Genomic DNA, 25061 nt, shown 5'->3' with positions numbered 1-25061 from the left:
TGTCTTTTGCTCAACTCATCAAAAAGATAGGTAGTAAGCTCAGTGAAAACCATAGCAAGCCTAAAATGGGGCTCTGAGGATTAGTGGCAGTGAGAAAGGGAGGAAAGGAGCAGGAAAGTCAAAGTGGGCAAAGTCCATGATTGTTACAAAGGACAGTATTGCTGTTTCTGACTGTTATCATCTAGATGGGACTGATAGTTTCTATTACATACATCTATGTATGTTTTAGACACATGCATATATGTATGTATATGTCTGTATGTATTTAACTCTAACTATATATGCATATAAGGATTTATTTTAGGTTCATTTCAGGAGGGGAGTGACGGATTGGGGCTTTCTTTTCATCTCTGAATAGACTGTATGTGCATTTGTTGCAAAACCAAAGGCAAATACAGAGGGGAGTGGAAGGCCACCATGGACTTAATTTTATGGATTAATTAAGCTTAATTAGCAGTCATGATTAATATATCTGAGTTCTGCTAGTGATACAAAACATAGGCTTTTTAGGCATTGGAAAAGGGATACAGTTTCTGCTACAGCTCTCTTTACCACCACTTTTACTCATTGTGAACTTTTTCAGAGAAGACTCCTCCTGGGCTGCCAGCAGAGGGCATACAGCAGAAAAAAGAAGCAGGCATTCGAGAAGAAAGGAAGTAAAGGCAGGATCACAAGCACATACCTTCCTTGATTTCAAAGCACAAAGAGGCCAGAGCAATCTGAGGCAAGGGGAAGCATGATGGCAGGGAGGCCAAAGGACCTGCCCATCTGCCCAGGCTCACAGGGAGCCCACAGAGACATAGGTGGACCCTAGGAAACTTGCTTTGTTGTAGCAATAATTTAATGACTTCCACAGCTCTAGTCTCAATTTTCTCTTATCTGCATGAGCAAATAATTCATAGGCTATTCCAAGTACTTAATGGAGTTTTCCCTTGACTATAATCAGTCATTTTGCAAGTTTGCATACGTCCTTCATGACAGAATTGAGTCTAGACAACATCACAATTTGTTCAGTTTTAGCAACGTAAGAACAGGTACGAGAGTAGTTACAAATTCTCAGTTAATACATATTTTTTCTGTAGGTCCATTACAACTTAGAAAATAGAAAAAATCTGCACAGCAAATTAAGTTGTGCTGAGAATTTTGTTGCAAATATGACATTCTCTTCAAAATTACCTAATGCTATAGAATAGCAATTATTAAAATACCTCTTTTGCTCCAAATTCAGAGCACATTTCTCTAGTCATTGCATTAAAATGTCTTCAATTAACATAATAAAGTATTGCTTTTGATGCTTCTCTATACCACTCTAACTGTAAGACTCACATTCCTTTAGAAGGTGATTTATCTGTTTAAAGTTCCTTTTGCATGGTAAAACTGTGAAAAGGACCCCAATTCCAATTCTATTTAATATAAAAAAAAATTAACTATGTCTATCCATTGTTATTTGGGAAAAAATTAGTCAAACTGAACTCTAGAAGTGCTTGGTTTTAAGTGCAGGGAAGTTATGTTTTCCTTGTCTTTTTCAACACAAGAGCACCCACATATATATTTGTTTGAAGTATGTTATAAATCCATTTTCAATATATCAAAAGTAACATATTTAACAAACCCACAGAAATACAAAATAAGTGAATAAATGCTACTGTTCATAGTGCTGATTAATAAAGAGATTTGTCATGTTTATAAATAGTCCTTCACAATTGCATGTTACATCTTGAAAACCTTTTGTTCTTTCCAAATAAGCCATCACTTCTTGCAATTTTTAAATTATTTCTTGGTCAAGATAAACAAATGGAGATCAACAGTGTAAAAGACATTATTTAATCATTATCTGCAGCTCTTTTAATCCTTAAAGCACTGTTGTTAAATCCCTGCAACCTTGTAACCTTTTCAATCAATAATGATTATGGCCACATTTTAAAGATGTGGAAATGAAAGAAAAAAATGTTCAATAACTTCTCAGAGACCACAAAGGTAGCAATACCCAGTTCAGGAATAAAAATGGACTCTTGCCTTTTTTCCTAAAAATAGTAAGACACTGGCATAAAAATCTTCATTGCCATTGATAGGCAATAGCCTCTAAAAACTATTACAAATATTGCCAAACAAGTTTTTATCCTCCAGTAAGAATTATCAGCAGCTTGCTCTATTTTTGTTGCTATTTCTACAGAATTTGAGTGAATAGCATTATTGTTTATTTTTAAAATGAAAATTCATTTTTAAGCATTATATATTTGTAGTAACTGTAGTGTGGTAACTGTAATTATATTTATTTAATTTTCTGTGATTTCAGTTTGGCCATGTAGCTATAGTACCTCTTGCCCTTTATTGACTGAGCATAGAAAAACAAATAATGATCACATGCTATAGGCTAGATTTTTATGACTGTTTTTGATGCATAGTCATTTACACTCAAAATTTCAAATTCTTGATGTTGGATTTCACATGTTCAAGTTATTCATAGGCTTTCAATAATAAAATGGCATGAATTTTAGTGAGTAACATCATAAGTCACTCATGAAATTATTTCATAAAATATTAGTGCTTCATTTTAGTTTGCCTTGTCTTTCATTAGTCCACGCAAGTACCTGAAGCTCTTCAATTAAATCTCTAAAATTAGAATTTGTCACATCTTCTTTCCATAGTAACTGGTTCTGCTTGTTAATTTTTTTAATGACAAGCTTTTCAAGAGAGACATACTTTGTAATGATAGTTTAACCCAGGACCTATAAAAAGAGGATATTTAAAGCATGTATTGAAGCTACTACTTTTAAGCATTGCTCTCCAATAACTGAACCATATAGATCAAAATTATTCTTGGCACTGAGGAAGCAGATGTAGGCTGTCCATTAATGCTACATGAAGACCTTATGTTGGTGTAAATACCACTCTTGCCTAGTCTTTGCTTAAAGAGTTCCAAAGTTCATATTTCCTTCTAATGGAGAGATTGTTTTAGCAATTGCTAGGAAAGAAACATGGCACTAGAAGGCACTTCAGTTGAACAGGCTTGTTTCCAAAAGAAATACATCATTTATGATTGGCTTGTGATAGGCAGCATTTAGGAATTGCTTTTTTAAATTGTCAGATTCCCTAAGCTCTAACTAAAATTACTGAAAATTGAGGCATGTCAGCACTACAGGGAAGGTTCTCAATCCATCACAAGCTGAGAGGCGTTTGGCATTAAGAGGTCTCCTTTGAGTTTTGTGGAGCAGAAGGCAGATGTTTTCTCATGCTCATATTAGAATGCTTTTGGTACATGCTTCCTGTCAGTCATTTCAGCTCATATATGAGTTTATTCCTTCTGTTACACCTTGAACACCAATGCTGTTTCAATGCCTATGCCAGGTTACAGTGCTGCAAATGGAGCAACTACCAGACCTGCCCATGAAGATGAGCTTTATTATGTAATTTTCTTTGTTCGATATCACAGTGGCAGCTTGCACAGGTGTATGTTTCCCTTTGGGGTAGTTTGCAGAAATTCCTGATGGAATAACTTTTACTCAAACAGGGTGCAAAGCAGCTCCTGTGTGCTAGCCTCTCAGTCTCCCATCACCAGGCTGTGGGAGCTTGTCCAAAGCTGCAGCAGTCTCAGAAATTGGTCAGGCAGCTCCGTTAGAGATGTGCAGCTGATTGCTCTTGTCCTTGTTGACTTTTCCACCCCCCTGAAGCTGTGCTTCAAAGGTAATTTGACAGATATTCAGGCATCCCCACTCCTCCCTCCTGACTCTTTATTGATTGTGCTGTTTCCAGAAAAGCCAAGGTCCATCCTGGAAGGTAGTTCTTACTTTCAGAGTCATTATCTGTTGGATATGCCAGGAATATGGCACTTGGCAATAAGAGCAAAGTGAAATGTGGAAGAATTTTTTTTTTTTTGCAAATTTATTATGTCTAAATACAAATGAAATGGAAACATAACACAGAAAAGTTTGCTTTTCCCTGTCCATAACAAAGCCTGTTCCACTACTTTCTTCCTCCACTCTCCAAACTAACTCCTGTCTCTGATGCATTAGGAACAATGTATTGCAGACCCCGTCTTCTTTACTTTTTAAGTTTCACACTTTGTAAATGACAATCACTGCTTGATGCAAATGTTGCACTCTATGTCACTCAGGGATATTTCATTACTTAAAATAGCTATATAAGTACAACAGAATAAGAAAGAGAATGTTAGAGGCTTTGAAGGGCTTTGGTTGAGCTGCCCAAGTGAACATGACCCAGACAAGTCTTTCAAGCCAGTGATTTTAAGCAACATTGGTATAAACAATTCACTGTCAACATTTTCTCAGCTTGATCTGTCATCACTTCCTCAGCTTGATCTCATTTCACCCATTGTTTCAGAGTCAACAGAACCCTACTGACCCATCAACTCATGGTTTTAAGGTCATTTTGAAAACAAAATGCAAGTAAGCATTGTACGAGGTACTGAATCTAGACAACTGACAAAAGAAAAGTACTGAGTTTACATGCCATTAATGTGGGCTCATATTCAGAGTTGCTGCAGGCATGTAAGAAGAAGGGTTAAGACATGGAATAAGTTTGCCAGCAATGATATGAACATTGAGCCACAACATGGAAAAATTACTATAAAGAACAAGTAGCTATGAGCCAGTGGCTAACAGCTACCATTTTCTCTCAGGGATGCACAAAATCATAGCTAGCCCAGGACTGTAGCAATGCTTCTCCATAGTATGATCAGCCCTTTTCTCACCTCAAGAAAACAGTATCCCATTGTATACTGTGCCAGTAAACTTCCTAAAATTTTGGAATTTGCTTATCCCTAGCTTTACACCACATGTTTTCTATATATGTCTTTAAAAGAACACACACAAAAAGATAAACTACAGTCGATTATATTGTCAGTCATTAAGTTAATTTCATGTCTTCAATCAGGAGGTTTTCATCAGCTCTGAGCATTGCTCCTATTATCACAGTGAGTATGTATGGTTTTTTTACTCCCTCCATCCTCTGAAGTCCCTACACCTGGAAGACACAGGGATAACTTCAAGAGATGGAGAGTCCAGCATCCCTGTGCATCAAGGTTTTCATAATCATATTCTTTGCCAACTGTTCCATTTCAATTTAATCTTTCAGGTTGCTGGGAGCCATGGCCAAGTGACTGAAATTCTTGCTAGCATGATACTTTCCCATTAAAAAGGACAGTCTTCTGTGCAGAGCATCTTGTCTCTCTTTCTTTTTACTCCTAGCTCCTAGTGAGTGAGGTCTATAGTGGTTAATGATTCATCTTTGCGCTTTCTCAAAGTTAATCTGTACCTGCAGCCTACAAGGGAGGCTCCACACAGGTAGTAGGAAGAAGGTTCCTTCCTTCTCTTCCTTCATGTCCTCACTTACCTGTGTTGTCCCAGTATGCATTGTTCCTGCATGTGTTGTCCCTAAATCACTGTGTGACAATGAGCCCAAAACTCAGAAATTTGTCATCCCAGAAGTGGTTTGGAGCTAGAAAAGCCACTTGTGTATGCAATCTGCAGAAAAAAGTCATTGTGAAGAAAAGAGACATAAGATTTCTATGGTGGTGCCTCACAGATCAGTAACTCTACTAAAAAGGCAGCCTAAATGTCTAGTGATATGATGACTGTGCTAGTGTCCTCCAAGTGATCCTTGCATTTCATTTGTGTTGAGAGAATCGGGCAATGAACAAAATGCTCTGGGAAAAGAGAGGTATTTCCTGGGTGCTACTGCAGACAGTGAGGATAATGCTGCTTATAGTGAGTTCAGTAACATGATGTACTACATTTACATATTTTCATCTTCCTCACAATTCAATCACAGCACATTGGGAGAGTGAAAGAAAACATCATTGGATATAGCAGCAATAACTAAATTATAAATGCTACTTTGTAAATGTACTTGCAGAAATTGTTTACTTTGCTTTCTGTACAGTAACATAAAGAAAAAATTTCATCTAATGTAGATATCACAGTGGGTTTGCATATTTGTTGGCTATAGCTGTTAACTCATGAATGAAGATACTGCTGTTGAAAAAATTGTGCTTCAACAAAAGGCTGAGGCCCTTGTTTATGACTATACATTGACAGCAGTGAAGTATGTTAAATTAAGACTCTGGAGAGAATTTAAAAATGGCTCCTAGTTTTCTGTATTATATGAACACGTTGGCCCCTTATTTGGGCAATAAGAATGCAACTTGACTGAAAAACAAGCATGGGGGAATAGTTAACCACCAAAAACAGGAAAGAACAGGCGTTATCTTGAAGACTGTTCCAGATAAAACTAGCTTATTTGAGGGGAAGAGGGGGGCACATAAGGGCACTTAAACATTTGTCTTGGTTAGACACACAGCTTAATAGTCAAAGTAACTACATTAGACTGTTGACTTTGGGGATTCAGATTCAGATGCACTACATTTTTGGGGTTTTTAATGTTTCACTTCAATGTCAGAATTGGGCAAAAAGGTGTTTCATTATTAGTAAGAAATGCTAATAAACATTATACCCTCTGGACCACACATTCTCATGCAGTATGTGGGGATTTATTTGTCCATTTATTTTTAAAAAGCCACTGAGTAGCATAGCTAGTGAACTAGTGAACTAGTAGTCCTTGCCTCTTCCATGACTGCAGTGACCTCTAATACACTATGGGGAGCAGTTCTGTGATTGTACTTGTGGCAACAAATAAAGCACAACTGAACTCTAAGCTGTTAGCAAAACTCAGCTAACTCAAATGCATTGGCTATTTTGAGATTTATGCTAATTGCTGTGAGATATTCCCATTTTAAACTAATTATTCCAGTTGTAATGGATAATATAAATCATCTAGGAATCAGAATGGCAACAAAATCCCTTATTTTACAGCTTCACTCTCTGCCTCATCTAATTAACACTAAGGAAGTTACTTAAAAACTAGAAAAAATAAACAAGAAGAAAGAAACCTGATTATGTATTGTAGAAATGTAGAAGACAAATAAAATATTTTTTCAAATGTAATGACTTCTAATATATGCTTGTGGAAGGTCTGATATTATCTATGCTGTCTCTGTAATTTTTGCTGTAAATAACTTGGGACAGTGAATACACTGATTTTTCTATGTCTCTGTTTAAGCATAAGACTTTGTATTTTTTTTTTAAACAGAAAGAACATCAAAGAGCAAATTATGTACTTGCTTCCTATATGTGTAATGTACTCTTCAGTTTTTATGGAAACTGATTGTAATAGATAAAGCATTTTGACCAACTGTTGATATTTAGTTTATGCTTCTGTTTATTAAGGGGGGGAAAAATATATGGGACCATCAATGAAACATGATCTCCGCGAGTATTGTAATAATTCCTGCAGACTGCATTTGACTATGTTTTGAAGGCAAGTTGCCCAAGCAAACAATGCTTCCTTACAGTGTATGGATTTATGAGTCCTTCTGTCATGAGTTATATTAATAGAAACATTTCTTTCTTTCCAATGAGCAAAACATTTTTGTACGCTTTTAATTTCTCATTCAAATTTGAGGTCATGTCACTTCTTAGCTGTAATCTGAAGCCATAACTTATCTTCACTAAATGCAGATTTTAAAGATTATAGTGGAAAAAAGAAATTATGTCCAGTTTATCACAGCTACAATAGAGGCAGGAACATAAATAACAGTAAAAATATTTGGATGCTTTTCTGGCATCCAAATATGACTTTAATGTCTAGTATTTTGGGATTACCAATTTGTAAAAAAAAAAAAGCATAATTACGATAGATATTTAGATTTAAATGAAGCTTTCTAATATTTTTAAAATATTCCTGAAAATGCTTCCTTGCTTTTAGGATTATGAGAAGAAATGCTTTTTTCATATACTTCCCACTTTCAAATATCTAATGTTTTTATCCTATTTCATTTTATTATAGTGAAATGAGATGTTAAGATCCAGGACCCAAGCCCTGAGCTATTTGGTGCTTGGCTGTAGGTATATTACTGTAGATCAATTTCATTTGTATTTTAGGGTTGTGTTGTTTTCTACTTGGTAAGCATGTTTACCACTGTTGGTAACACACAAACACACAAGAGTTGCATTGCCTGTCTAGCAGTATGATAATAATCAAATAAAATATCAATAACATCAAAATTAACTACTCTCAAAGAATGAATAAAAATTCCTTTCTAAAATCAAATGCCTAATAGAGTCAACAGTGATTTTCTTGTCTTTTGTTTTTTGTAAGCTTAATTGTGTAATAACTACAATGTATCTTAACTGGTCTGTAGAGCAAAAAGCAAAACTGCAAATGAATCATGACATACTGAGTAAAAATCTGGCTCCACTGAAACCAGCAGCAAACTGTTCACTGATTTCAAGAGAGCCAAGAGTTCATCAGACTGCAATTCATTACATCTGCAATTTTCTTCAGATCTTTCTCCCTTGTTTAATATAACTGAACTAATTTATGTGTATGTGAGTAAAAAGACAGCCTGATTCATTTAGAAAGTGACCATTAAGTGTTTTACTTTTTATAATGAATTTTGTAGGACCAGCATCCCTGTCATATTACTTCAGAATGTAACATATTTTTGTCCTGCAAATGATTAGTTCAATGCTGTTAACATTCCATAATAATACACACATGATTTTTTAATCTTTTGTGTAAATGACAATCAATGTTGATGAAATTCCTTTCCTTAATGCAAAATTAAAAAAAAATACTGTAAGAAAACTAATTCTGTTGTGGGTTTGGGTGTTGTTTTTTGGGGTTTTTTTCTGTCCCTTCAAACTACCTGTGCCTGTCAGGAAAAGGTACAGTGTGTGCATTTCCAAAAGGGAAAATAAACCTTAACATTATATGTCCCTGCCTACAGGGGGGTTGGTCAAGCTGTCAGAGCTGTAGATAATACCTTTCAAAGATATTATCTTTTCAGTTATAGGACTCTAAATTTCAATCAAAACTAAATTTTAAAAGGCAGTACCTAAAGGCCTCATTTTGCAAACTGTTAGACACATCTTTACAGTGAGCTGACTTCAACAGGCCTGATGCATACACTGGGAGCCAGCTATATGTTTAAATTTTTGCATCTGTGATAAAATGACTGAGGGTAAAAAAATAATAGTGATATGGAAATTACAAGGGAAAACATGGTTATACTTTCTGAATGAAATGCAGTCAGCTGAAAATATTTCAGAGGCGTGCAATAGGGAATTAATATATAAACATTAATATTTCAGACATTGTGAAGCTGACCAGTTTACTAGCCATATGAAATTAATGGACTGTTGTCTTTACACACAGTATTTTGAAACACAGTTGTATGAAAGCCTTAGCAGGCATAATTTACTACACTGTCATGCTGGTTAAATGTCAGTGTAAATGTCAGTATGCGCAGGCCCACAACAGATTTACTCTAACGAGTGTGAACTATTGTATACATGTTACCCACTGTAGGTTCTCAAAGACAGAGGAATGTATATAGGCTTTCAAGAAAACAATTATGAAATGCGTTATACTAAACAATATGAAATAACACCACCTGTCAATCCCAGAAGGTTTATATGTTCACAGGTGTTCACTTGATTACAACGCCATGCATCATGAGGTATCATAGGCATATTCAACCATGACTTATCATGCACTTTGAGCACCATCTTTGTAACAAGAACTATGACCAGTATCCTAAAAATAGTCAAATAGCATTGGATAAATCAAAATCTAGTTGAGCAATTGTTCTGCCTCTCTCCCTTCTTACTCCTTCACTGTTCATCTCACTTCCCACCTCCATACCCAAGAAAAATCTTGCAAAAAATCCTTTGAAAACTGGATTGCATGTTCCTTTTGTAGGAGAAAGATTGACTTGTTCTGCTGTAGGTGCAGCTGTTGTTTTGGTATTACAGGTCTTGCTTCTGTTCCTGAAAGATGTTTGCCTACTTTCCTATTTATGCCGGAGTTTTATTGTAGTTTTACTGGTCTGCAGATATATATATATGAGATAAATGAGATTTACAGCATACTTAAGAGCTTCAATTAGTCCTGATAAAGGGACTCTGATCCCAGAAGGGTTTTATTCCAACTATATTGAACAATCTAGTAAAAATATTATTCTCTGTACAGACATGCATTAGAGTGTGAAGTCTGTACATACCTATAATTCTTAAAAATTTGAGCAAGTCTTTCATCTGGGCATTCTACCTGTAAAGTCTCAATTTATTTTGCCAGACAGGTGCATTGGTCCTGTTTGCATTGCTCTTGGGTACCTATGTTACCTCTTCCTTTCACTCTTCATGTCTTTCTCCAGAATGCAGACATTTTAAATAACCTAGGGCAATATGTGCTGGTGTTCAAGTGTCCATGGAAAGTTTAAGTACACAATATCTGACCTTCATATGAGAACCTGAAATTTTGCATGTATGAAACTAAACAGACTATCAGTGATTTAAAAGTAATTGCTATGATTTCCATTCAAAATCCTCACAACAGTAACTGCATTACAGAGCTTTAGAGAGCACTTCAATGATCAGTAGATTCAGCCCAGTCCAAACAAAGCTGTTGTGTAAGACACTTCTATTTAAACTAATTAACCAATAGCAATTTTGAGCAAATGCTGATTCTGTCTGGAATTTCTTCAGATTTAAAAAAGGGCCCTTGTTAGAGGGCTTTTAAAATTGAACCCTCTATCCCACTATTTTCGTTGCATAAAGACAGCATCACTAAAATTGCAATTATGGTTGATAAGTTTTGCAATATTTCTCTGAATGATTCAGTGACTGACACAGGCAAGGCTTAGTATAGCTCTTTCATTGTGACAGCAGACGACTAAACACTATGAAGTTGTAGCAAAATATGCTGGTATTAATCTCTTACCAATAATAATATTTACTGTTGGCTTAGAGGTTAGATCTGTCATTTATTGAGCTTGTAATTCCCACAGCTCCCTCAATTTTTTTCTCATGGCAGAGCACTCAGGAGAACTATTATATCAAACAGAGGACAAAAGAGCTAGTTGTGAGGTCATGATGTTAGGAGACAGCTCATCCTACCTTTGCCTCCTGTTAGAGGCCATGCTTCCCTAATCACTATGCCCATCTTCTTGATTCAAAAGAAAGAGGAAATTTATTTTTTTTAGGTTGCAAGCTTCTTTCATGCACAGTACTTCATATTAAATAATTCTGGAGATGCTCCTATCAGATGTGAGTGGGAATAGAAGTTGCTCCCTTTTATTCCTCATCTGATGTGTTTGCCTGCTATGAATGTTGAACTGCCATGGCTTATATTTCAGGGTTATTTAAAAAAAAAAAAAGAATTACATTTCAGGGTCACTCCACTTTTTCTGTCTCTTCTAAAGGTCCTTTACCACCCTAGTGTCTCCTCTCCCCTCCCTGTTTCATAACAGAGGGGAATTTGAAAGGAATGCTTTTGAAGAGTCCCTGGAGAGTCAGTAGCATTAGCTTGCATGCGCTTTATAAACTCAAACCTTATACAAAGAAATAAGTATCTTCTCCATGAAAATAAAGCTCAACATGTGCTTAAATAACTGTCTGAATGTAGCTACCCATGCACTTCTGGGAATTGCAGAGCATTTTAGCAGCCAAAAGTTGTGCAGAAAAATGCATCTTTAAAATATTAATATTTTCAGTCCAAAACCTAAATCAAAACTCCATTATATAGGTAATTGAGAGGCCTGTTGGAAAATGAGACCACCAACAACACTGTATTTTGCGGATGTTGACTAATCATTGACTACTCAATTTAGGCAAGCAGATGGTTTGACATCTATATATATATTTAGCTATTTCTAGTCACTTTTAAGACGTGAGCACTGTCTTCAGTCTAAGGTCTCCAGATGTTATCAAATAAACACATGCTATCTTGACAATCACTACCTCATTATCTTGCTGCTGTTTGGGTCATTAATGAAAAGCACTTTTCTGTCTGCTATGTGTTATTTTTCCCATCTCTCAGACTAAATTGTTCCATGCAGGTTAGTCTGAACTGTAACAGCATTTACATCCATAAGCGAAAACCCTGCAATCCTGTGATTTCACTGAAATAGCATGCTGAGAACCTGTGGCTATTCACAAAACAGTATTTCAAGTTGTAACTTCTAACCTTCAATGCTGCATGTAAAGGATATCCAGCTGTACTAAAATGTGCATTATTGACACCTTCTCCAAAGCAAAGCTGAGATATCATGCCTTTTACACACCAGTGAACTAAATCAATAGATTTCAAAATATTTCTATGAAATAGGAAATTTAAACTTCACAGGTTCTTTTTGATAGCATTCAGTGAGTGCAATGAAAACATGCATTGCACTTTCAGAGGTGCTGAACCTTAAGCCCCCTAAGCAAGATGTTGTCTGCCCTGAAACAACTTGAGGATGTTTGTATCTGGAGCTCATTAAAGTGCATGCAGTCAAAAGATTAAAAAAAAAAGGCAAGTAGAATTAGATTCAATATTCAAAATTCTCCCATAGGCAGTTTTCCTCTGAATAGTGCACAGGAACAGGCTATACCAGTGTGCTGAAAGGCCAGCCAGAGGGGAAGACGGAAAGCTTGGTTAAATAGGGAGATTCTGAAAGAAATCAGGGAGAAAAAGAAAGTTTACAGACTGTGGAAAAAAGGGCTGGCTACTTAGAAGAATTTACAGATAGAGCTAGGTCATGCAGGAAAAAAATTAGGGAATGAAAAGTGGAATTTGAAGTAAATTTGGCTATTTCAGTTAGGGATAACAAAAAGTCCTTCTATAAATACATTAATAACAAAAGGAGGGGCAAGGAAAACCTCCATTCTCTGTTGGACTTGGAGGGAAATATAGTCAAGGAAGATGAGGAGAAGGCTGAGGTACTTAACACCTACTTTGCCTCAGTTTTCACCAGTAAGACAGGTGGCCCTCAAGACAACTGGCCTCTGGAGCTGGTAGACAGGGAGAGGGAGCTGAATAGCCCTTCTGTATTCCAGGAGGATATAGTTACTGACTTACTAAGCCAGCTGGATCCTAACAAGTCTATGAGACCAGATGGGATCCATCCCAGGGTGATGAGGGAGCTGGCTGAAGAGCTTGCCAAACTGCTCTCCATCATCTTCCAACAGTCCTGGCTCTCTGGGGAGGTCCCAGATGATTGGAGGTTGGCCAATGTCACCGCAATCCACAAAAAGGGCTGCAAGCAGGACCCTGGCAACTACAGGCCTTTCAACCTGACCTCTGTGCCTGGCAGGATTACGGAGCAGTTCATCCTGAGTGCAATCACACAGCACCTTCAGGGTGGACAAGGGATTAGACCCAGCCAGCATGGGTTTAGGAGGGGCAGGTCCTGTCTGACCAACCTGATCTCTTTTTACGATCAGGTGACCCAGCTGGTGGATGAGGGGAAGGCTGTGGATGTGGTCTATCTGGACTTCAGCAAGGCCTTTGACACTGTCTCCCATAAAATACTCCTGGAAAAGCTGGTAGCCCTTGGCCTGGACAAGTGTACCCTCTCCTGGATTAAGAGCTGGTTGGAGCCTCTTCCCTGGAAGTACTTCAAAAGTATGTGGATGTCACTTCTGGGGACATGTTTTAATGGGGAATACAGTGGTGCTGGGTTAATGGCTGGAGTCAATGACCTTAGAGGTCTTTTCCAACTTTAATAATTCTATAATTTTATATTCTCCAGCATTGCCTGTTCTCTCAGTGGGCAAAGATGAATTGCATTTTTTTGGACCAACATATCCCAAAGAGTCTTTTATTCTTCTCATTAACTCTAAGGTGAAAAATCTGTCTCTGGTCCTAACATTTTGATGAAGGCAGCTTCAGGCATTTAAATCTCTCAGGTCACTGGCATCCACAGCCTCTTTTCTGGGTGTTACTGATAGTGGGAATGGCACCAGTTAACATGTGCTAGTACCTACACCATATGGTTCACAGGCTGATGAATTAAACAGAGCCCTCATCATTTCTCACACTGAGATTTGCTAGGAATTACCAGTCAGAACTTTCAGGTTGTACTATGTGAAGACAACCACCTCCTTGAGCATATAGTATCGTTGCAGATGCCACAATAAGCACAGTAGTTCTGCTCAATAATGAGAGCAATGTGGGTAGGAGTCTCTTGTTCCTGTGGGGCCAAAGAAAATCTGAGAATGGCCAAGTTATCAGAAAGACTCTTGAACAGCTGTTCAGTTTTGTCTTTGTCCCATCTCCTAGATTCTTTCCAAGTCAGAGAGTCAGAAAGAGATGACAATATGAGAGGGCACTGAGAAACAACATGAAACTACAGCAAATAACACAGTATCTGGAAAGATGAGGACTCTAATATCTCCTACCAGATGTGGAATAGACAGTTTCACTGACCAGCTCTTATTTCTTCACCTTCCCCTGCTAGGAAAAGAAAACTCTTCTCACTTTAATCAGAGAGGAACAATTGCCTCTGAATTTAATGCAGCCCCTATTCAAACCAAGTCTGCCTGGAAACAGGAGGCAACAAGGCTTTTAGACTGATGCTATTAGTAGTCATTAGTAGACATTAAATAATTTCACAGGAAAAAGTAAGGGTGGGCAGGGAAATCCAAAGTAAGCCCATCCTTTTTTTAGTCATATACTTACAATTAATAAAGAAATCATACATCTGGGTGACTGTCACTTTCAAAAGCCTTGAAAGAAAATAGGTTGCATTCAGAGTGGTATTAATCATGCTCAGTCTATTTCTTGCACTGCAAATCAGTGGAGTTTTCAGCTCACAAGAAAGGATGCTCCACTTGAGCTGACAAACCCTATTCCCCCTGATGGGAGCGGCACTTAGCATGGCATTACCATCATTACACCCCAAGGCTAAAGGCAATGAAACTCCAGGAGTGACAAAGTCAAATCAGTTCAATTGTCTGATTGTTCATACTCAGGAAGTGGTGGAGCTGGCAGGGGATCAAGTATAAAACTTAGGACTTTACAGACAAGCTCCTTTAAGGTAATTCATTGCCCTCTACAGTAGCTTAAATCAGAATGGTCACAGTAAATGTGGCTCCTGATATTAAGAGCAATATTAACAATAGCCAGCTGCTAGGCCAGATGTCAAAGGATCATTAAGAGCATTTGGTTTTGATCTAAATTATTCCAAAGAAGTAGAATGGATTTGGCTTCGAGCAATGCAATAAAAAAAAAAGATTGTGATTAATGAAGCAGTATAACTTAATCACATTAAGTTGACTCCCACTTCCTTCTCTCCAGTATTTTCACTGTCCAAGAGCAGTTATTTAACTTACCAGCCTTACCAGGGACATGCAAATTGTTAATCATCAATCTGTGGGCTATTAAAGAAGTTGCTTTTGCTTTCTGAGCTTGAAAACCAAAGAGGAAGGATAATAGGTTTGGCAGACAGAGCTGTTCAGATTATGGAAAAATTAAAATAAAAGCTATCATAGAGTCAGCATGGGAACTTGCTGCCACAATCCTTTTACTAATCTGACTTTGGCATATAGGCGGGGACTGGAACTGAGGATTGAGATAGAGGAAAAAGTCTTTCTCTTTCCTGGGAGGTTCCTATTCAGTGTGGCCAAGAACAGCAAGAAAAGATGTAAGTGAGTCATTCTGCCACTGCCCCTGAGAGTTTAGGTTCAGTTTGATCAAGAAAACAGTAACAATGTTGTTGTAATAAGAGTTAAGCACTGTCCTAGTTCAGCAGGAGGGACCAGCTAACCCTGTGTGGGGGTGATCAAAGCTGTGTATTCTACCCCCTCTATTCATTCCCCAAGGTCAATGGGCCATTAGCAGCAGCTGCCCAGGGAGCCATTATCACCTTCACACCCAGCCTGAGGGGGGCGGAGCTGCTAATGGGCCATCAACAGCTCAACACCCCCTGGATCCCAGAGTTAATCACCCATTGTGTGAGTCCCCGCCCAGGGGGAGGGACTGAGAGCTCCCTGAGGGTACATAAGTGGTGGGTAAGAAGACCTCGGGAACCTCTCGTCAGATCCAGAGCAGCAGCAGGACCTTGACAGGAGGAGATCCCCGCTCTCGCCCAGACCACAGCCCTCGCCTGCACCAACAGGTTTTTCTTTTCCTTTTGCTCTGGACTTGGGGGAACCACAGGGGTCTCAGCACAAGGGCAAACAAACCCCCTTGGGTTTGTGCCCCAGGACACTGGGTTATACTGCTGGGGTTTTGTGAGTTGAAAGCAATCTCCCTTGTGTGTCAGTGTTGTTATTGTGATATTATTATTAAATTTTAGGTCTGACTTACAATCTCTCTCGTGGTGAGTTCATTTCCCCTGCTGGTTCACCTTTAAACCAGCACAAGCACTTACAGCAGGTACTGACTAGAAGATCATAATCCCAGTAAAACAGCTGAGAAAGAAATTTCAAGGGAGTATTCAGGACACAAAAAGGAAATCATGCTGCCTGCTAAGGATTACCTTCCTTCTTTTTTTCAGTCCCAATAAAACAGCCGAGAAAGAAATTTCAAGGGAGTATTCAGGACACAAAAAGGAAATCATGCTGCCTGCTAAGGATTACCTTCCTTCTTTTTTTCAGTCCCAATAAAACAGCCGAGAAAGAAATTTCAAGGGAGTATTCAGGACACAAAAAGGAAATCATGCTGCCTGCTAAGGATTACCTTCCTTCTTTTTTTCAGTCCCAATAAAACAGCCGAGAAAGAAATTTCAAGGGAGTATTCAGGACACAAAAAGGAAATCATGCTGCCTGCTAAGGATTACCTTCCTTCTTTTTTTCAGTCCCAATAAAACAGCCGAGAAAGAAATTTCAAGGGAGTATTCAGGACACAAAAAGGAAATCATGCTGCCTGCTAAGGATTACCTTCCTTCTTTTTTTCAGTCCCAATAAAACAGCCGAGAAAGAAATTTCAAGGGAGTATTCAGGACACAAAAAGGAAATCATGCTGCCTGCTAAGGATTACCTTCCTTCTTTTTTTCAGTCCCAATAAAACAGCCGAGAAAGAAATTTCAAGGGAGTATTCAGGACACAAAAAGGAAATCATGCTGCCTGCTAAGAATTACCTTCCTTCTTTTTTTCAGTCCCATACAACATGTTAGTCCACTTGTAGCTGGTGAGGTAGTATGAACCATGTAAAATGAAGGCTGTAGGTAAGAGTAAGAGTCTGAGACTGAAGGAAGATTATAGAACAGCCTTGAAAAATACATCCCATTATTACATGATAGTAAGCCTTCTATCTTAAATGTGCCATGCCCTAAGGAAACTACGGCCAGATGCCCACTTAATGGCAGTCAGTGGTAGTAATCAAAATCTTTAGTGACTGTAAAGTAATTACAGTTCTGCACCCCTGAAATTCTGGTTTCCAGTTCTTCCTCCTAGCGGTCAAAGACAGTTAATAGAGAAAAGTACAAAACTTCTAAGTATTCTTGTGCTAATGTATTTTATGCTTCCATGGTTATGGACCAACAATTGAAGGCCACAAAAGCACAATTTCATCTTTATTCACATAAATAATTGTGTTATGTTAATTAAATGTGAGTAAGAATACATACTGCTGAAAGTAATTATCTGAAATTTGCTGGCATACAGAAGGTAAATAGCCAGCTGTCTGACTTCTCTCTCGGCATCCCAAAGCTTTCCAATTAGTGTGCATATTTGTTCAGAGGAAAAAGACAGCAAATCCATTCTGGGTTGATATTTAGCCTGTGCAATTTGTTTCGTAGTAATCTACTATATATTTAAAGGATAGGTAATATAGATGTGTCTACACAAATTTAATTTGTACATCAGAGCTCTGTGTAGCTCTCCAAAAAGTCTGCATTGCTTGGGTACATCTAATATAAACAATGTTCTCTTGCTTTTATCTGTCCTGGGTTGAGCTGGCAAAATGCCAACTGTCCAAGACAGAGAAAAAGTGTTCCACCTCCCCCCAACCAGCCAAGGAAAAAAGAAGATGGAGAGAGGGAAAAAAAAACCCTTCAAACCTGGTTTATACTAAAACTACATATATTTTTACAGAGAAGAGAAAATTAAGAGAAAACCACAATGTAACACACACTTTCACAAGTTACATGTATATAACAAGGAATAATTTCCCACTCTCCAGTCAATACAAAGCCCCTTACTCTAAATTCATAAGCACTCTAAAAGGCACTCAGCAAGAAAGTATAATAACAAAACATTTCTACTTCCCTGAATGCAAACAAAATGCAAGCAGAGGCAACAGGAGCAGGGTATAGCATAGTAGAGGAGCTGCTAGATGTCCTCCTCTTAGTGCAGCCATGATGGAACTAACTAAGCCACTCTCACACACTGGATTTTACACCCTTTGAGATGATGTAGTATGGTATGGAATACAATATTATTGGCTGGAAGAAGTCAGCTGTTAGCTAGCTCAACCCAGCTTAAAGTCAGCTGACGAATTCAGGCCTGGCTGAACTTCAAAACCTAAATTTAGGCCCACCTGGCCAAACCCATAACAAATAGCTATTCCATGTTAAAGTTTCAGTAAATGAAGAAAGCAAGTCTGGTTTACTTTCAGTCAAACTCCACCACCTTACATCTGCCCACCAAGGGAGTACCAGTCTTTGAACCCAACCCTTACCAAACTCTTCCCTCCACACAGGACCATACACATCAGGGCACAGGAGTAGGCTTTTCTTCACAAGCATATTTGCAGTGAGGTTAATTTTATCTATGTCCTATAATTATAATATACTCATCACAGTAAAGTAACTACAATATTAATGATGTGTGTTAGGAAGGCTAGTCTGACTTGAGGAGAGGCATTCCCAGTTCTGACCTTGTTTTTTCCAGTGGCTACACATTTGTATTTTATCAGACTACACTTGAATCACCTAGCACCATGATTGGCATTCCATAAGTAAAAGTTTATTGAAGCAAAAGTCAGACTAAAATCCAAGGAAGTATTTGTCAAGTATGTAATACATAGGAGAGTTTAAGCTTCTAACAGGACTTGAAGTAGAATCTTTTCTTTCTGTCTGGGTGAAAATATATCACACCTCTCACAAAGTATTTGGAATATTGTGGAATTCAGAAAAAAATATTTACATATCTGATACAATTCAAGGTAATACAAGTTGGCATGAAACTGGGTGGTGTTCTTTGAAATATGGAATACTTTACAATTTTTTTATATTGTGATTGTGCTGTTAATGTCCTTTCTAGATGGTACCATCTCTCAGACTTTTAGCTGGAATGTATATAGATTCCTTAGACTAATAATGGAGGACTGTATCTTTGCTTGAAGGCACTTGTGTTTTTCTGTGGTCCGGGTTTATTACTGTAAAGTCATTTTTACTCATGCAGAACACACAGGGTTCAGAAAAGTTTTACTTGGTGGGCTAATCCTGAAATCAAAACAATCAAGAGAATCAAGTAGGTCTACAAAAACCAAGAGAACCAGATTAAGCTGACAAAAGATCATCACTAGCACTCATGCAGGCTGGATTACAAAGACTACACCTACTGTACAATTAATGGACCAAGCAGCAGAGAACCTCACTGATTCTACCAGAAATACTCTTACTGCATTTGAAATAACTGGGGAATCTACCTGATGGAAAGTAATTCAGTGCTTTAAGCAAGAGTTGCAATACTTTGCAGCAAATGCTTCCATCATTCAAATACTAAGTTAAGGTTATGTTTGGATTTATATGAAAGCTAATACAACATTAATACAGTAAGCTTTATTCTGAGTTCTGAAGGCTGTATTGGACACCACTAGAAGGATTTTAAGCACCTAAGTAATTCTGATAATCTTGCATTGTAGAATGGATAGAGTAAAATATTCTGGTTTAAATATTATTGTGTTTTCACTAGGTGTTCTTTCTTCAGAGTGAATGATGAAATTTTTCAGAAATTCTGATATACTCAAAAGTTATAGATGCAAGTTGGTCCCAGGAGAGAGGAAAACAGCAGGAATGGTTCAAAAAAAGGGTTAGATAGCTAAAGAGACACATACATTACTTGAACACTGAAGTCTATGTTCAAATTCTTTCTCCAGTGAAGTCAATGGCAAAGTTGTGGGCTTCCTTTAGGCTGTTTTTTAATGTGATATGTGTAAGAATGATACCTTCAATATGCAATGACATCTTGAGAGTCCTCAGTTCAGAAGATTGCAATGCTGAGTTTTCAGGTGTAGCGAGATACTAGAATAGGACAGGGACTCCATATACCAGTTATCAGACAGTCTGTCTCAGGGCTGGTAGGTAACCTCAGGAACTGCAACTAACTGCTATGGTTTTATATTCATATTCATAAGAAGTCAGTTGCAGACTACTTGTCCTAGTCTATAGAATGAGATTAAGCTGTGACATGCTTTGGTGCTCAGACGTTACTGAGGTAATGCAGAATCTGCTGTTCAGATGTCCTAAAGTTTCTACATGTTGGCCTATTTTACATCTCAAAATCCAAATGTGAGAGAGGGGGCATTAACTGAGATTATATTCTGACACCACTTCTAGTATTGTTGGGGAGGCAGACTAGGGGTGGGTTACTGCACTGTTCTGCTGTTTAGAATGCAAGAGTGTCATTTACTTCTTCAATACAAAGGACTCATATGAGGTCATCTACTCTTTCAGTTAATTATTCAGGGACAATGTGAAAATAAATATTATTCCACATCCTACATTTGGGATCAGGAGTTATGAGTCCAAAGATCAATTTCTGATCCAGTTTGCTACTCATGAAAAGATGGTAAAAATTAATAGTTACATTCAGTTTAGCTGAAATGTCCTATCAGTAACCATCTCTAGAGTGATCAGATAAAGTCTCACTTGACCTTTCTAAGTTATCTGTGGCCAGCACTGAGTATCTGGAGGTCAATGCCTGCTTATAATTCAAAGTTCAATCAATTGTTGATCCAATTCACTGAAAAAGAACACCCAAATGTTAATGAAATATGTGTAGAGCCCAAACAGACGTGCTGGTCAGACAACGCAGATATCAATCTATCTATTACAGATAGATAGGGATTATCTGGGGTTAACTATTGAGTCACAGTTTGGTAGTTAATGTTAATAAAGTTAAGCAAATGAAAATTTTCATGCTTAAAGATATATTGAGGTTAACCACTAAAACTAAACAATAAATAATAGCAGAGGAAAATGGACACCATACACAGACCAATATGATCAAGTGAATGCCAACTTTATTACACACTGCACACAGTTTATATAGGGTTAAAGCTATGTTCAGTTGGCTGAATTGAACCTCACACCACCTAACTGCAAATTCTAATAGGTTATAATCCAAATCTCACAAGTCCAAGTTTTTGGTGAACTCATCCTGATTGTTTTCAGAAACAGCTCTGGTGTCCTGTGAGAAACCTAAGGAGTTCTCATGAGAAACCTCCTAGGAGTAGCTAAGAACTCCTAGGAAGAGATTTCTCCTCAACGATCTGCAGCAGCTGCAACTTTATTCTTAGCTGCTTTCAGTCTCACACGATCTTATATAGATATGAATTGCTCACTTGTGATTTCTCTGTACCTACAAAACCACTACCTCAGTCTTCTGTTCAGGAGGTTGATAGAGACCAAACACTGACAAATTCTGTGTTCTAAGGTTCTTTCATGCAACATGTTGATACAATTCTCCACACAGATTTACTAAGGAAACTTCCCTGTCTGACCATCCAGGAGCCACCCTGGCAGTTACACTTGCCCTACCTGAGCTGGGACTGAGGCCCCTTCACAGCTAAACACACCAGACTCACACAGTCAGACCAGGTTTCTTTACTGGCTTGACCCTGGGTTTACCATAGCAGAACCTCCAACTTCTCAGTCCTTAAAATAACTTAATCTTGGTGCAATTACTAACAAAATAATAGCTCAAGCTTGGAGCCTCCAAGGAGGAACCCCAAACAAAGGCAACCCTGGTCTTTTATATCTTGACAGTCTATACACAGTAAAGTCTGAGGGTTGTCAGCTCCTGTCTCTGAGTGTCCAGTCACCTGGCTAGCACCACAGGTCTCTGTGTCCATTTTTTGTGCAAAGGGTCAAGTAGTTCATGCCCCTGGCTCAGGCTCAGCCTCTTGCTCCCCAAAGCTCAACTTGCAGCCTGAACACTGAGCTACCAGCACTAAATGATTCCTCAACAGCCACCGTAAAAAGCAGTTACTATGAGATTTAGTTTGCTCTTTGGGATTAATAGATCAGTTACCATCACATCTGTATACGGACCAGTTAGCTGCAATCAAGTACAACTACACTGGCTTGAATAAAGACCATGTATATGGAAAGACCTACCTGTTGTGTATGAAATGATTACCTGAGACTGAGCACAGCCTGGAACTGATGCTGTCAAGTTTTAACCCCAGCAATCAAGCCACACACAGCCACTCACTTACTCCCCCAGCAGTGGAATGAGACAGAGAATTGGAAAGTAAAAAATAGAAAATTCGTGGCTTAAAATAAAGACAGGTTAATAAAGACAGGAAAATCCACATACACAAGCAAAGGAATTAATTTGCTACTTCCCATGGACATGCAAGTCATTCCAGGAAAGCAAGGCTCCCTCAGATATAATGGTGACTTGGGAGACATTACTCCAAATGTTCCCCTCTTTTTTCTTCTTCCCCCTTCACTTTATATACTGAGAATAATGTCATATGGTATGGAATACCCCTTTGTACAGTTGAGGTCAGTTGTCCTAGCTGCATCTCTTCCCACCCTTCCATGCACCTTCAGCTCTACTCACCAGCACAAGAACCAGAAAACGCTTTAAGGACTGCTCAGCGATGACAAAAACATCTCCACATTATCCACACTGTGTTCAGCAAAAGTACAAAATAAACCCCCGTGCTAGCCACTCTGAAGAAAATTAATCCTGCCAAAATCAGCACAGATGCCAAGCAGAAGTGCTCTCTTTCTGCTTTCCCCCTAAATACAATACACAAAGAATACTGCACCAATTTATCAGTCAGAGGTTCTCTCAGTTTAAGTGTTGTTCATGTTTTGCTGACCAAAGATCACCTGAAGTAAACTACTGCCCTCAGTTTGACACACCATGGTCCTTTCCTTTGCAGTAAAAACAGTATCTTGGCCTTCATTGCACTTCGGGCACTGTGGCCTCTTTTGCTCACTTGTAGGAGCTGAACTGCACCTGCTCTGACACAGTGCAGCTGTAACCTGAGGTCCAGTCACTGTGAAAAAACCATGTGGCAAAGGAGTTTGGAAGGGATCCTCCTATCTTAGGAGCTGAGGTCCTCTAGGTTGCTTTTTTGGCATCACCTGCCCCATGCCTGGCTAGGCCCTGACCTGCAGCCTCTGCTTCATGGTTTGACATCAGATGTGCCTCATCACTGCAACACTGCCTGGCAATTGGAGCTCTTGGCAGTGAGAAATACATTACCAGGCAGGAGTGAAGCCAGCACAAATTGTAGCCAGAGACTTCTGGGAGCCCCACAGCAAGAAGCACAGTGGAGAGAAGTTGAAACAAAGGAAATGACAAACAGACACATTAAAAAACACAAGAGGATTGCATACTGGAACTGGCTGCTGAGAAAAGTTGTGAAACCTCCTTTGTTGGAAAAAAAAAAAGCAAAATTTACCTGGGATAAGGCATGAACACCATCTAATTGTAAATGTTTTGTGCAGAGAGTTGGACTAGGTGAACTTCAGAGAACACATACAAACTGAGCTGATCTATTTTGATATGAACCAAGGACAGTCCTGGATGTCATTTGCTCTACAGATATCATCTAAGGCCAATGGGAAATGCAATTAGATGCACAAAGGTCATTGCAGCTGAGCTGATTCCTATTGCCTGACCTGGGGTCATCTCAGGTCAACATCAGAGACAATAATCTACACAAGTAGTTATGTAAGGTCAACCACAATCCTTATTTCCTGCCTAGCATCTGAAGTCTAGTTTCAATCCAGTGATAAGTAATCTGAGGTCCAACTAAGTATCAATTCAACATGAAAACATCCCACATATTTTGTGTGGGGTCATCTGAGATTAACTTGATATGCTAACAGTTGACAAGGGGATCATCTGACATCAGGAATGTCCTTGTATGGTGGACAGGAGTCAACTGAAGTGAACCTGAGATCCATTTAGACTCCTAGAGGTAGTTTCAGGCTTTTGCAGCCTGAGGTCATTTGACATCAACATGAGAGCCACTTATCTATTCAGTTGTTATGATCCAGTTAGTGACATATCTCTGCCCAAATTAGGGTTCAAATGCGATCAAATGCCATTTCAACAATAGTGACATTTTTTAACATTAAATGTATAGAGAAAAGAGAAAGGGAGAGAGAGGAGAGAGAATGAGAAGGACAGATAGCGCAAGTAGAAGATAGTCTCTACCTATGGATCCAGCAACATCCCATTGGTCCTTCTTCACCCTGAGCTTCTCAGTGGTGAGCCAAGGGAACCCAGCTGATCCTTCTGTTGGTACATCCTGCACAGAGAGGAATGTTGGGTCCACAAGGCCCACCACTATCAAATCCTTTCACCATTTGTACATTTAACAAACAAAGGAATCAATGCTTATTAACTGACAATTACATAGTTCTCTTATTAATTAGTAGTCTGTCATCTATTGGTTAAATGATTCTTGTAGCATCAAAAATTACTTCAAAAGCAAGGAAGCTGACTAGAATTTCTGCCAAACCTTAGAAAAACACCCTTAGAAAAACACCAGAACCCAAGAAAGCTGCCCAGATGATAAGGCTTAATCAAGCTTACAGCTGTCTTTTGCATTTGAAAAAGAAATGCAGTTTGTGTATGTTTCTTGCTCTGTACCAACACCTGTTTCTCAATACTCATTGTTCCCCTCCCCCTTGTGTTCATGAGTAATGGATTAGCTGTAGATATCTGCTCTTCTCAGGATAAACAAGGAGTAATGCCTTAGTTAGCCAGCATCCTCCCCTGTTTAACATAAAACCAGCCCCTTAATTATACTAACCCTACATTCCACTGGAAGTTTTTACAATAAATTGTCTTTGTTCTTCCAACCAAATAAAGTCCATTTTTTTAATGTTTCAGATTATCTCATTTCTCATACTAGTTAAGTCTGCATTCTCAATCTTTCTCTTCATTTGAGTCAGTGACTTTCTCAGATTGGTGGACCATGAGTCAGTAGTGACTTTCCCCTGCCAGAATTACCTTTTGCCCAGTCAGTGCTGATTTCATCACAGTCTCTGAGTTGGCTTTATTAGTTTCTTCCTTTATTTG

At 38.5% G+C, this 25061-nt stretch overlaps 1 protein-coding gene across 8 annotated transcripts in view; it reads left to right on the top strand.

Moving 5' to 3' along the window:
- RORB (RAR related orphan receptor B) overlaps window positions 1-25061 on the top strand; it is a 213877-nt gene that overhangs the window by 166550 nt on the left and 22266 nt on the right. For 4 of the 8 annotated variants that reach the window (XM_071581694.1, XM_071581687.1, XM_071581686.1 and 1 more), the window contains one exon: window positions 13284-16130. In XM_071581694.1, coding sequence (XP_071437795.1) covers window positions 13284-13565 — 282 coding nt within the window. In that variant the 3' untranslated portion in view covers window positions 13566-16130. Of the gene's footprint in view, window positions 1-583; window positions 7215-13283; window positions 16131-25061 lie in introns of those variants that run through there. The other 4 variants (XM_071581693.1, XM_071581689.1, XM_071581688.1 and 1 more) reach the window with 3 other exon arrangements.

The sequence above is a fragment of the Pithys albifrons genome, chromosome Z (assembly GCF_047495875.1).
Source record: "Pithys albifrons albifrons isolate INPA30051 chromosome Z, PitAlb_v1, whole genome shotgun sequence".
Taxonomy (NCBI): Eukaryota; Metazoa; Chordata; class Aves; order Passeriformes; family Thamnophilidae; genus Pithys; species Pithys albifrons.
The sequence above is the reverse complement of the archived record's forward strand: the minus strand, read 5'-3'. Positions and strand labels throughout refer to the sequence as shown.